Source organism: Trematomus bernacchii, unplaced genomic scaffold, assembly GCF_902827165.1.
Source record: "Trematomus bernacchii unplaced genomic scaffold, fTreBer1.1, whole genome shotgun sequence".
In the NCBI taxonomy this organism is placed as follows: Eukaryota; Metazoa; Chordata; class Actinopteri; order Perciformes; family Nototheniidae; genus Trematomus; species Trematomus bernacchii.
Window position 1 is genome coordinate 1,429,299 of NW_022987648.1, and position 12,300 is coordinate 1,441,598.

General features: G+C 40.6%; 1 protein-coding gene across 1 annotated transcript in view; it reads left to right on the top strand.

Annotated features, from left to right (window-relative positions):
- Positions 1–10,385, top strand: part of gpr39 (G protein-coupled receptor 39) — a 52,242-nt gene extending 41,857 nt beyond the window's left edge. Inside the window, exon 2 of the mRNA XM_034134639.1 lies at positions 9,457–10,385. Coding sequence (XP_033990530.1) covers positions 9,457–9,950 — 494 coding nt within the window. The 3' untranslated portion in view covers positions 9,951–10,385. The remainder of the gene's footprint in view (positions 1–9,456) is intronic.
- The last annotated feature ends 1,915 nt before the right edge of the window (positions 10,386–12,300 follow it).

Below are 12,300 nucleotides of genomic sequence, written 5' to 3' on the forward strand. Positions count from 1 at the left end.
ATTTTTGGACTATTCGACTGCAGCCCATGTCTTTCTGGATGATAGTTACGGCTGATAAGGCTTATTACTATATTGTTTTGATATTTGTAACACCAAACACGTGGGAAAACCCCACAGCAACACAGAAAAGATGCTCATAACATGACCCAATGCTCTAGTTAATAAAAAATGATATTATCAAACATAATATTAAAATGAACTCTTATTTTGAAAATACAGCTTCTGTGTTCGAATGAGCTGCTCCGACTCCGGTCCAAGCCCCCAGGAAGTGCGCCGAATTGCAAACCACCCCCCGTAAAACTCCGAAAAGTTTTGTGAAGCCACCATTTTATTTGCATTAGCCCAGCGCACCAACGGAGAGAGACTAACTTATGGCAACACAAAAGAAAACATGGGAGCGGTGGAGTGATGAGGAGGTGTCGGCGTTCTGGCGATTTACTTGGAAGACGCGACCCAGCAGCTTCATTTGTCAGAAGCATTTTGACGGGTGATTAATCGCTGGAGCAAGCGTTACCTGCCACTCTGATCCACTGACCCCCCCCCCCCACACACACACACACACACACACACACCAGACCCGGCGCCAGAACAAATCTACAGAGAGGGCATATGATTTTCATGGGAGGGCACACTAAACCGTCATGTGCCGCGGCCAGTGGTGGCGCCAGAGATTTTATTTTGTGGGGGTCGCTTGACGTTTCATAGAGGGTGCTCAAACATGTAGGGTTTCCCATTAAGGTACTGGGCGCTACAGTTGAATTTTCTACTGCAACACTCCCCACGCAAATACACACACAGTGTACCCGCGACTGTAACAATGAAGGCTCGATAATCAGCGCACGGCATATAGGTGTAAGCAGGGGTAAAGTGCTATTTCTTTTAAGTGGGGGGTGGACCTAACCTCTTCTAGGGGGGTCCGGGGGCATGCTCCCCCGGGAAGATTTTTTTTAAATATTGAAGTTAAAAGCATCAATCTGGTGCACATCTCTCAACACCCATATGAAACAGAACATGATTTCAAAGTAAGAGCATGATGGTTTGTTTAATGCACTGTTTTGTATTATAATGAACAGCGGAACGTTAGATGCATTCTTCATCACCATCTTCATCATGTTATAGTGATACAGTTAATTTGTGTTATTTATTTGTTCAATACAGCATATATCGAGCACTTTCGTATGCATTGATGTTGAAGTAGGCTACAGGCTACGCCACTTTCCGGTGCAGTCGTTAGTGTTATTGCCCATGGTGTGAAAACAGTAAGTCTATTAGTGTGTGTCTGTTATAACTGTAGTTATGTGAAAGGGTTCAGCATGACGAGTGAACTGGAGCTGCTGGAAGTGAAATTGTAATAATAATAATAATGGTAAAGATTTATCAACAACATACAGCAAGAGTGCCTCCCAAAAGAGGAGCTGCATATAGCCTTGAGCACTGATTTTTGCTGACTCAGTGGCAATTTTCCAGATGAATGCCTGGACTGTGATCAATGAGCCGATGTGACAGGTAGAACCAAAGCAGGGCTAAAAATCCATCCTGAAGAAAGACACTGACATTTCATACAGGATATGAGTAAAACCACGGATAATCAAGACAGCCTGGGCCAATCAGGAACAAGCTGCATCATCCCACTAAGGGACATGTTAGTGGCCTGTTTGCCACTAAAAGAGGCCCCGCCCCCATCATTTCCACGAGGTATTTTTGATGACGATGTAGGAGAGACGACTGGATCGTTTTAGTTTTCACTAAATACACTGCACTTTGTTTTACACACTTTGGTTGTTCTGTAGCATTTACATAGTGCAGTCAACATTTACTCCACAATGATAAGTTCAAGCTAAAAATGTGTCATATTAGCAATTTCTAGACTTCCAAAATGCATGCTTCTTCTAGATTGACACTGGATCAGTGGTGTGCGATACTGATCAGATGTTTATTTGGACAGAAAGACAAACAAGTATTCATCATTGCTCTCAGTGAAGAAAACGTTACTTCTCAAAGACCACGATGTTCCTCTGAAGGGACCAGCAGGACCCAGGGAGAAAATAAGCCCTGGATCCTTGTGGTGCATATTTCCAACCATATTTGTAAGAATTACCCGAAATATTTGCCACATAGTGAAGACAGGAGCCTTCAGGGCCCCTGAGGGTTTTTGGTCCTGGGACATCCTCCGGCTCTCCCAGACAGGAATCAAGCCTTGCTAGAGGGCAGTAAGTCACAGAGAGGAACACAGGTGAGACAGTTACCCTGATGCAGAAAACAATTAACAAACCTATATTAATGTATTGCTCCATTGATTCAAATTGAGACAATAAAATACCTTGGAGGATGAAATTGTGTGCATTCAGGTTCTGACTTTCTTCTATCTTTTTCCATTATTTGGGAGACATTGTTAATATATATTGTATCTGGCAGGTTAAACAATGTTGAACATAACTATCTATTTAAAAAAAGCAACATATATATATATTTACATTTTTACCTCCATTTACTTAAAACCAAGATAATTCTCAAACCTAAGGTTTTTTCTTCTAACTACGCCCAGGACATAGCAGCAGATGCAGAACTTAAACAATTAGCTAGAAGAAGCTAACAGCTGTGTAGTCTTTTGATGAAATGTTGATAATTGAAATGGTATAGGTTTAAACATTTAAAAAATGCAGATTTAGAGTTGAAACACTGACATTTGGTGATGGTGGCTGCTCTCACATCAGCCCGTGTATGTTTTTTGAAATGCCAGAGAACAACACATCCTCCTCTGACACTGTGTCAGAATCTGTAGAAAACGGCCTTTAATAGATTTCCTTTCAGTCCAATAAGTGCAATTTTTTAAACTGAACACGTTGTCATGATGTGTTCTGTTCCAGGTTTTTTCCCCCCGTCTGATTTTTGATTGGATGGAAGAAAGGAATACAAAGCTCCATTCAAAGTTCCCTCTAATTTAGAGAATGTGACACTGTCGAAAATATAAATCCTGCAACAGGCCATTTTGTCTCCAGTAAGCATGTTAACTGGATCTAACAGGATTTCATATATTTTTCTGTACATAATTTTTTCTGCAATTCCAAAAAACAACTTAATGGTAAATGGACTGTATATAAATTGCGCTTTATCCAGTCTTTACGACCCTTCAAAGCGATTTACATACAAGTCATCATTCACCTTTTAAACCGCATTCATACAGAGCAGTGTACCTTGCTCTAGGAACTAACTGTCAGGATTTTGAGGTAAGGTAGGACCCAAATGCAGTTTAAAAAGACAAAAGCATCAAATAACAAAAGGCGAGCTTTTATTGACCAAAAAAGCTGTAGATGAACAAACAAGAAAGAATTTAGCATCGATAAATCCGTAGCATGAGCATCCAAACAAAACTGACAGTCAAACATGGAGGGTGACAGGAAAGGTAATGAACCGACATGGAGCCCAGGGGAAGACAAGACTAAATACACAGAAGGGTAATCACAGGACAAGACACAGCTGGGCAGGGGAGGCAGAAACACAAGGGCAACAGGTGAACACAATCAGACAATCAGACACAGGAGGGCAAACACAGGAAGGAAGACAAGACACAGGGAGAACAGAATTTCAAAAATAAAACCATGACAAGACAGACAAAATTAAAATTGTGATACTAACATTCACACACACTCACACACCTCACACAGCCAACGGCCATCGGGAGCAACTCAGGGTTCAGTATCTTATCCAAGGATACATCGACATGTTGAATGCATGGACTGGGATCGAACCAACAACCTGCTGGTTGAAAGCACTACCTCACAGCCACAGTCGCCCCACAGTTGTTAATGTTAACAACTTCAACACCATGAAAGAAAAGGATGTTTTTGATGAAAAGCATTTCAACACCAAACAGCCTTTAACACAGCCAGGATCTGTCACGGCTTGGCGTCAAGGTACAATAGGGCCCAAATGCAGAAGATTGGTTGAAAACAAAAACTTGCGGAACAAGGCCATGCAACAAGGTAAAATAAGGCAAGGCAAAACAAAAACTCCTTCAGAATCAAAATCCGTCCAGCAACATCAAGAATCTCAAAAAGACTGACAGAAAAACCAGAACTTAAATGCACACAAGACTAATCTCACTTCTCTTAACTTCAATCCTTGCGTCCCTCACTTGCGTATTTTCCTTGCGTCTTAGTCCCTCCCACCAGGGAAGCATGGAGAGACGCAAGGAAACCACGAGAAGGGAGAAGAAGCAGGGAAATGAGTTTTAAGAGCAATGGGACGTCCTTTCCTCCGGAGCGTCACGTGAAGCAACATCTGTTTGTGATGACGCCGCACAGCTGATCGTCTGACAGCAGCCAGCTCTGTCCCCGTTTTTTCCACAAACTCTCTCTGTTAGTACACATTTACTGACACAAACATTTGTATCATCTGTTGTAGACCCAAATAAATAAAATAAAATAAGAACTCATTCTCAAAAAAGATAAACGCCATTCTTAAAATGTATAAACGAACAATAGTTTGATTAATATTGATTAGAGTGCACAAAAGAATGAAAATTGTTGAGAGAAGAAAAAGAGATATGTTATCTATCAAAACCCAGTTAGATTAACATTCATTGATAAACTGCTCTCATGTCAAGAAGCATCAGGCCACCTCCACATTTCACCTACAGGAGCTTTTATGAAGTTGGTCCCCCCCCCTATAACAGCTTCCACTCTTCTGGGAAGGCTGTCTACAAGATGTTGAAGTGTGTCTGTGGGAATGTTTGCCCATTCATCCAGAAGAGCATTTGTGAGGTCAGACACTGATGTTGGACGAGAGGCTGGCTCTCCGTTCTAGTTCATCCCAAAGGTGTTCCATGGGGTGGGGGTCAGGGCTCTGTGCGGGCCAGTCAAGTTCTTCCACACCAAACTCATCCAACCATGCCTTTATGGACCTTGCTTTGGGCACTGGGGCACAGTCATGCTGGAACATGTAGTTCCTAAACATTTCCACTTTGCAATAACCAGTTGATCGTGGAATATCTAGGAGAGAAGACATTTCACGAACTGACTTGTTGCAACGGTGGCATCCTATTACAGTACCACGTTGGAATTCAGTGGGCTCTTTAGAACCACCCATTTGTTCACAAATGTTTGTAAAGGCAGACTGCATGGCTAGGTGCTTGATGTTATACACCTGTGGCAATGGGACTGAATGAAACACCTGAATTCAATGATTAAGAGGAGTGTCCCAATACTTTTGTCTATATAGTGTAGGTCATTAGTATCCCCAGCTGGGCCGGCTCCTTCATTTTCATATTTTGTTCTCCTCTTATGTGAGACAGTACAATTTGATACTCTACATTAGCATAATACTTTTTTGTCAGATCAAGTCTGAAAGGTTTTGTTCTCACAAACTTTGAATAGTTCCAAGATTTGCCTCGCTCAATAACAGTGATTAATGTAATTTATCATCAATGACAATTTATCTTATCCATTTTGAGTTGGCATAGTACTAGCCTTAAGTATTTTACTCCTGAGTTTATGTTCCCCATGACCCTAAAAGAACACGTAGCCTCGGGGTCTGAAAAGTGAGCCCAATGATGAACACCCTACTTCTCACTTGAAGTGTTACCTCAGTAAACCTTGCAAACATGAGATAAATTGAGGTCCAAATGCTATTTTCAAGTCTTGTTCAATATAGCATGATCCTCATTTTGTAATTTATGATCCCATTATAAATATATTGTAAATTAGACGATAAAGCAGTCTGTAGATTGTGATTGACTGGCCGATACCAGTCACTGAAACCACCAGAAACGTTTACCTTTTCACAGTGTGTTTTCAGTTCATGATATTGTCACATCTTGGTTCCCTAAAGTTGTTACCAACGTACACCCTATCGTTTATCTGCTGGTCAAAAAGATAGATGTGGACGCCTAAAAACCAAGATGGCAACCACCAAAACATTCGCCGACAGTAGTCTACAAACCAGTGGGTCCTGGTCTACTATTATTGCCTTTAATATAGTCTATGACAAGCACCTCATAGTACCTGAGTTCTTAAGTATTACAAAACACCAATAAAGACAATAACATAAACCATCCTTAGTGTGTATTTGCGTGTAAGTAGCTGTTTACTGATAGTTAGTGGAGACAAAAATGATATACAGTATTTATAAAAAACAGAGAGATACTATATAATCACTATAATCTACTACTGCTGTGTTCTGCATGGTAGGGGCCTTATCGACACAGAACTTTTTGATTTGTGTTTCTCCACTAGGGATACGACCTGGTACCTGGTCATTTTTTAAATAACACCACAGCCAAGTTTCCAAGTTGAATCTATACTAAAAGTTAAACAAAGACCCCTGTTTGGTTAGAGGGAATTGTCAGAAGCACGTCATGAGATATCCTGCACACATCCAGAGTTTGACTACAGACATTCATTGAGGTGGTACTATCCTGAGTGGAGAACAAGATTCTGTAAGGTTGGGCCGTACAGTATAACCTTTCCACATTCTATAAGAAATGTCAGTTCATATTTAAACTAAATTCTACCCATATGCACACACAATAAATTAGCCCTACGTTCTGCTGACATCACATTTATAATGAAAACTTAAAATAATCAATTACACATTTTCTGTAGGCCAATATGTTTTTTTCAGCAGGAGACATTGTCCATGACATAATGCCAAGAGTGCATGTTGGACAAGAACAGATAACAGAACAATAAATGGAGGGCTGTGTTTCCTTCAGTTTAACTGTACCTCTTGTTTTCCTTGTTGAGGAGATGCTGAGGCAGCTAAGCAACAGCATGCATTGCTCTGGAAACAGCTATGGACTGTCCTCCGGCTCCACTGAAGCTGTGTGTGCACATGTTGAGAGCTGTCATGTGGCGTCGTTGCTTTGTGAAAAAGGAGTGTGGTGTGGTAAAAAGTGGAACCTGTGCAAAGAAAACAAGACGAAGTATGATAGCATCTGTGAGACTACTTTACACACAGCATTGCTTTAAGCTACATGCTATGGTGGTGCTAGATGAAAAGTCAGAGGATATACAATTCATCCTGAGGGGAACATGAATGTGTGTCGGCCTACCTTCATGGAAATCCAACCAATAGTTGTCAGGAAATTTAAATAAAAACTAAGGGGATTTCAAAACAAAATGACATTGAGTCATTGAGTTGCAAGTTTGCTACAACTACTGCAATGTTTTCTTTGGGCAAATAACTGAAAGCTAATAACTGCTAATAGCTAATTTAGCTTACTTTTAATGGTTTTAATTTGCAATGTACCCGTGGATGTGGACAACTATCACTGGAGTATCACTGCAATACTAAAGAAGATGAAAACAATTGAGAAACAACCACTGGGGATCATGAGTGTCTGTACAACTTGTTGAGATGTTCAGGCAAACCAAGCCACTGACTGACAGACTGACACTGCATTGCAGAGAGCCATGGGGGGGGGGGGGGGGGGACACACTGACAGTGACAAGAGAACATTCGTACCAGCAGATTGTTGTTTTTATGTTTGTTTGTTTTTTTACTAAAAAGCACAATTACTTTCTCTATTTTGCTTTTGACTCAACATGGCACCAGACTTCATGAACAACAATACACCCAATACATGTTTTTTTCTTCTGTGTTGGGGTTAACCCACCCCAGGAAAGGTTTATCTTCATTGTAGGAGTCTTTTTTAACATAACATTTTTCCCATTTTATTTGAAAGCTCTAAAGCACACAGTTGTTTCCTGCTGCAGTGACTACACCTGGTTGCTACAAGGGTAACAGTGGCCATTCCTCCCTGTTATTTGTTGTGCTTTTGAAATATTGAAATAGAGCGAATACAGTCTAATGCCAACACTAAAATGCACTGCAGGGTACTGACTGAGGACATGTCCTTGGTGCTATCAGCCCTGAATAACCCCATTAGCATTTTTGTGAAAGATATGCTGCAGTGATCAAAGCCTGCTGACACTTAAGGATGGAACAAATGAAGAACTGCTGCTTTCAACTGAAAACCTGAACAAACATTTTTAAGCAGGTGCCTATCACTAATTATAAAGACAAACAGCTACACCTTGCTTACATGTTTCATTTCATTTCATTTCAAACCTTTATTTATCCAGGTTGTATCCCATTGAGATCATGATCTCTTTTTCAAGGGAGACCTACATGTAAACAAATGTTAAGAGGGAGTTCCACAACCTTCATTTCTCTCTTTATAAAGATTACTTTTCAGGTTTGTTTCACATTTCCAATGACACTGGGATTATTTATAATTCCTTCCGCAGTCTTGGATGCCATATTATAAATACATGTGTTGATGTCTGTGTTCTGTTGCAGGAAGTCTCTAGCCAGATCATTTTGTGAATGTTAAAAGGCTGTTACTGCGTAGCTCCTTAAAACACTGCAAGGGAAACGGATAAACACCAGATCAGAGAATGAGGATGTATTAGTCCAGCCAAAAAGTAAACAGATGACTCAGATGTGACAAATGAGATAAGTCAGCAGCCAGTTAGCATTCAGAGACGTCATCCTGTTCTGGAGTTCAACACTGTGCGTTTCACTTTAGTGAGTCAGTGACAAACACAGCTCTCTTAAAGCTGCATGAGCATTCAGTAAGGGAAACTATTAGTCATTTCTCTGAGCACCTGCAGTTCAGAATAGGAATTATTCTTCCTTCTTCCCTCTACAGGAAAGTGGTGATGCTTTGTGTAACAGGGCTCTGACAGCTTGGGGTCAAAGACTGGAAGAACAGCAGCTGCATTGTGCAGTAGGTTCAGCATGTGTTGGGGCTTCAAACAGCACCCCATTAAACATGGACTATTAACTACTTTGTGAATTGATGTGCAATGTAAGTCGCAGTAATTAATGATGATCAGTTATAGTATGAAAAGGGCAAACCTTGGCAGCAAGTTTAGATATCAGAGGATGTGACAAAAGCAGTAGGTGTAATTTATTAGGATCAAACCTCCAGCTGAAGGGCTGCAACTGAAGACAGGTCATGAACATTTGCCGCATGCTGAGTATCCTTTTTGACAATTATAGGATAACTGTAACCCTTCAAATAAAATCTTATTTTGTATCTTTTGTTTTATTTACATTTTCTTGTATTTTCTTTTTCAGGATTCATTTTTTTCAAATATAAAGTCAGAAGATTAGATTAGCTTAGATAAGTATGAAGAATACAAGAGCTCCCTCAAATAATTATTTAATAATAGTGTTATGTATTATTGTATTTAAAATGTAAATGACAGCACGTCATGTTAAAGTAGCTCTGTTACAGATTAAACAAATGTATTGTATTTTGCTAAAAAGTGAGCCTTAAAGGTGCTCGTAGGTTTCGTTGGAACAGACCGATGCTACAGTGGCTGCTACCCCTTTTTCTAGTCTTTATGCTAGGCTAAGCTAAGCATCTCTAGTTTTGTATTTACTGTTCAAATGTGAGTGGGATCAATCTTCTCTTTTTTTTCTGAATTCTCTCTGTCTCTTCCCCAGGTCTCATCGTGGGGTCCCTGATGGTCTGCTGGCTTCCCAACCAGATACGTCGTCTTATGACCACCGTGCCCAAATCCCGCTGGACTACTTCCTACTTCCGGAGCTACGTTACTCTCCACCCAGTGGCCGACAGTTTTTTCTATCTGAGCTCCGTCATCAACCCGTTTCTTTACAACCTGTCGTCGAGACAGTTCCGGGAGGTGTTTGTCCAGGTGCTGCGGTGCCGCCTCACCCTGGAACACATCAATAAGCGCACGGTGCGGAGCTCCCAGGCTGCCTCGGCCCGCTCCCTCAAGCCCTTGCTGAAAAAGTCGTTGCGTCGCAGCAGGGCAAACCGCCCCACTCTCGCACTAGAGGAACCTCCGCCCACCTTCACAACCTTCCACAGTCAAAGTGACTCTGGAGTGGCTTCAAATACTCAAACGTCTCTCAGCCTGACTGAAGAGTCCGATCTCCAAACAAAGACAGACGTACCATCAGAGACTGAAGTGTAATGTACAATTTAATGCAACACAGTGAACAGTCAAAACAACTCAATGATTTTTGTGCTGTCATCAGAAAAAAACTGAAATATTCCTTTTACACAGTTAAAACAGTACCAAATGTAAAGTCAGGTATTTCATTAAAAGATCATGCTCAGCTGACAATTTGGCACAATATCAAGCTTCATGGGTCCCCTCAAGTGTGAACTTGATATCAAGTCAGAAAATATTATAAAAAAGCTCAAATGATTCAAACATTCATGTTTAGCATGAAGACCCAACACATTGAGTTCAAGTTAAAGGTACCCAGCAGGGCTGTTGACCACTGGGGGTGCTATAGAGCAGTCATTTGGTTTGCTTCTCGTGGGCTTACTTACAATAGAGAGCCAAAGTCCCTCCCTTTCCGGTGGAACTCCATGGGACCTTATTTCGGAAGAATTATGTATTGAAGTCAATGGAGAGAGAAAGATTATCTTTCGATCCCATTCGAATTGTGCCATGAATTACACATATGATGTTTGTCAATTTAAAAGATAATTTTGCAAGTCAAAAAAAGAAACAATTGTTGTAAAACTGTGAAGTAACACTTTTTTTTGTGTGAAACCGCTCAATGAACTACATCTCTGGTCTCGCACAAACCACGTCCCCAACACCAAACTGGCCGTCACGTTAGCACATTTCACCTCTTTCTTTCAGAATGAGGCGAAAAGTATTAAATGAGGAGAAAATCACTACAAGTCTGGGCATGTTGAGAGCTGTATATACACAAAAGGGGAGTTAGTCGGTTCCGTAAGAGCCGAGGTGAGTGTTAGACGAGTGTAATGTGTAACGTTAATGTCAGCTAGCTAACATTAGCTAACAAGGTAAACTCTCGTGTTTTGTTTTAGCCACTAGTTTTCTGTGTACCTTGTAAGTTAGCTAGTTTTCTCGTTAAGAACTGCGTAATCGCTGTGTATGCTGTGGATAACATTAGTGTTGGCAAGGACAAGGTACAAAGAAAACTAGTTGCTAAAACAAAACACGAATGTACCTTGTTAGCTAATGTTAGCTAGCTGACATTAACGTTACACATTACACTCGTTTAACACTCACAGAAACATTGTACAGCCGGTCCGGCATGCTGGCTCTTACGGAACCGACTAGCTCCCCTTTTGTGTAATAGCAGCTCTCAACATGCCCAGACGTATAATGATTTTCATATCTTCATACCTATAATGACCTCATTCTGGTGTTGGTGACGTGTATTGTGTGAGACCAGAGATGTAATTCATTGAGCGGTTTCACACACAAATAAGTGTTACTTCACAGTTTTATGACAAACTGTAACTTTTTTTACTTGGAAATTAATGTTTAAAGGTGGGGCAGGTAATTTTGGAGAAACCAGCTCGAGTGCGCTAGAATTTGAAAATACACAATCTGCCACTTCCTTATAGAGCCCCTCCTCCAACACACACGAACGCGCACATGACCAATGAGGGCACGAGATAAGTTTGTGCACAGATGGAAGGTTGACAGGCAGGTAGGCCATCCAGTTATTTTAGCCGAATTTTTTGTCAAAGCACTTAAGATATTCATTGCTATCGGGATGTTAAGAGCATTCCCTGGAATATAACAAATAGTGTATCTCGAGCCGGTTTCTCAAACTTACCTACCCCACCTTTAAGATTGACAAACATCATATGTGTAATTCATGGCACAATTCAAACGGGATCGAAAGATAACTTTTCTCTCTCCATTGACTTCAATACATAATTTTTCCGAAATAAGGTCCCATGGAGTTCCACCAGAAAGGGAGGGACTTCGCCTCTCTATAGTACACGAACAGTATATACAATGATTAAGAATCGGTGTCTCATGCAGAGGGCTGAACTGTACATTTGCAGTGTGTTCAACCTCAGGAGAGTCAAATTTCAAAATTCAGGAAGTAAATGAAGTAAATAAGAAAATTGTTTTGGGGAGACAGCAGGAAGTCATTATGTTCAATGGGAAACAAAGTGCACCAGCCCGAGCAAACCAATAACTTTTTCAGTTCATTTAGAATGAAGTGCGGTATTCTATGATTAATCAGATGACTCAATGACATATGTTCGATATGTACACTGACATGAAAATAAAGCAGAAGTTGTATACTGCATGTTGCTGGGGATGACATTCATTGCCACTTGTTTAAAGTCTAATTTTGTATAATTCAATACGATAAAATAAATAAATAAATAAAATTAAATAACAGCTGCTAGAGGGGGCTGACACTTTATTCTTAAACAACATGTGATGTTACTTTCCTTGAAAGGGCAATGTATAAACTGATACGCGTTTGCCGCTCCTCATTATCATTTATCCCATGGCTACTTAAATTAGGGGC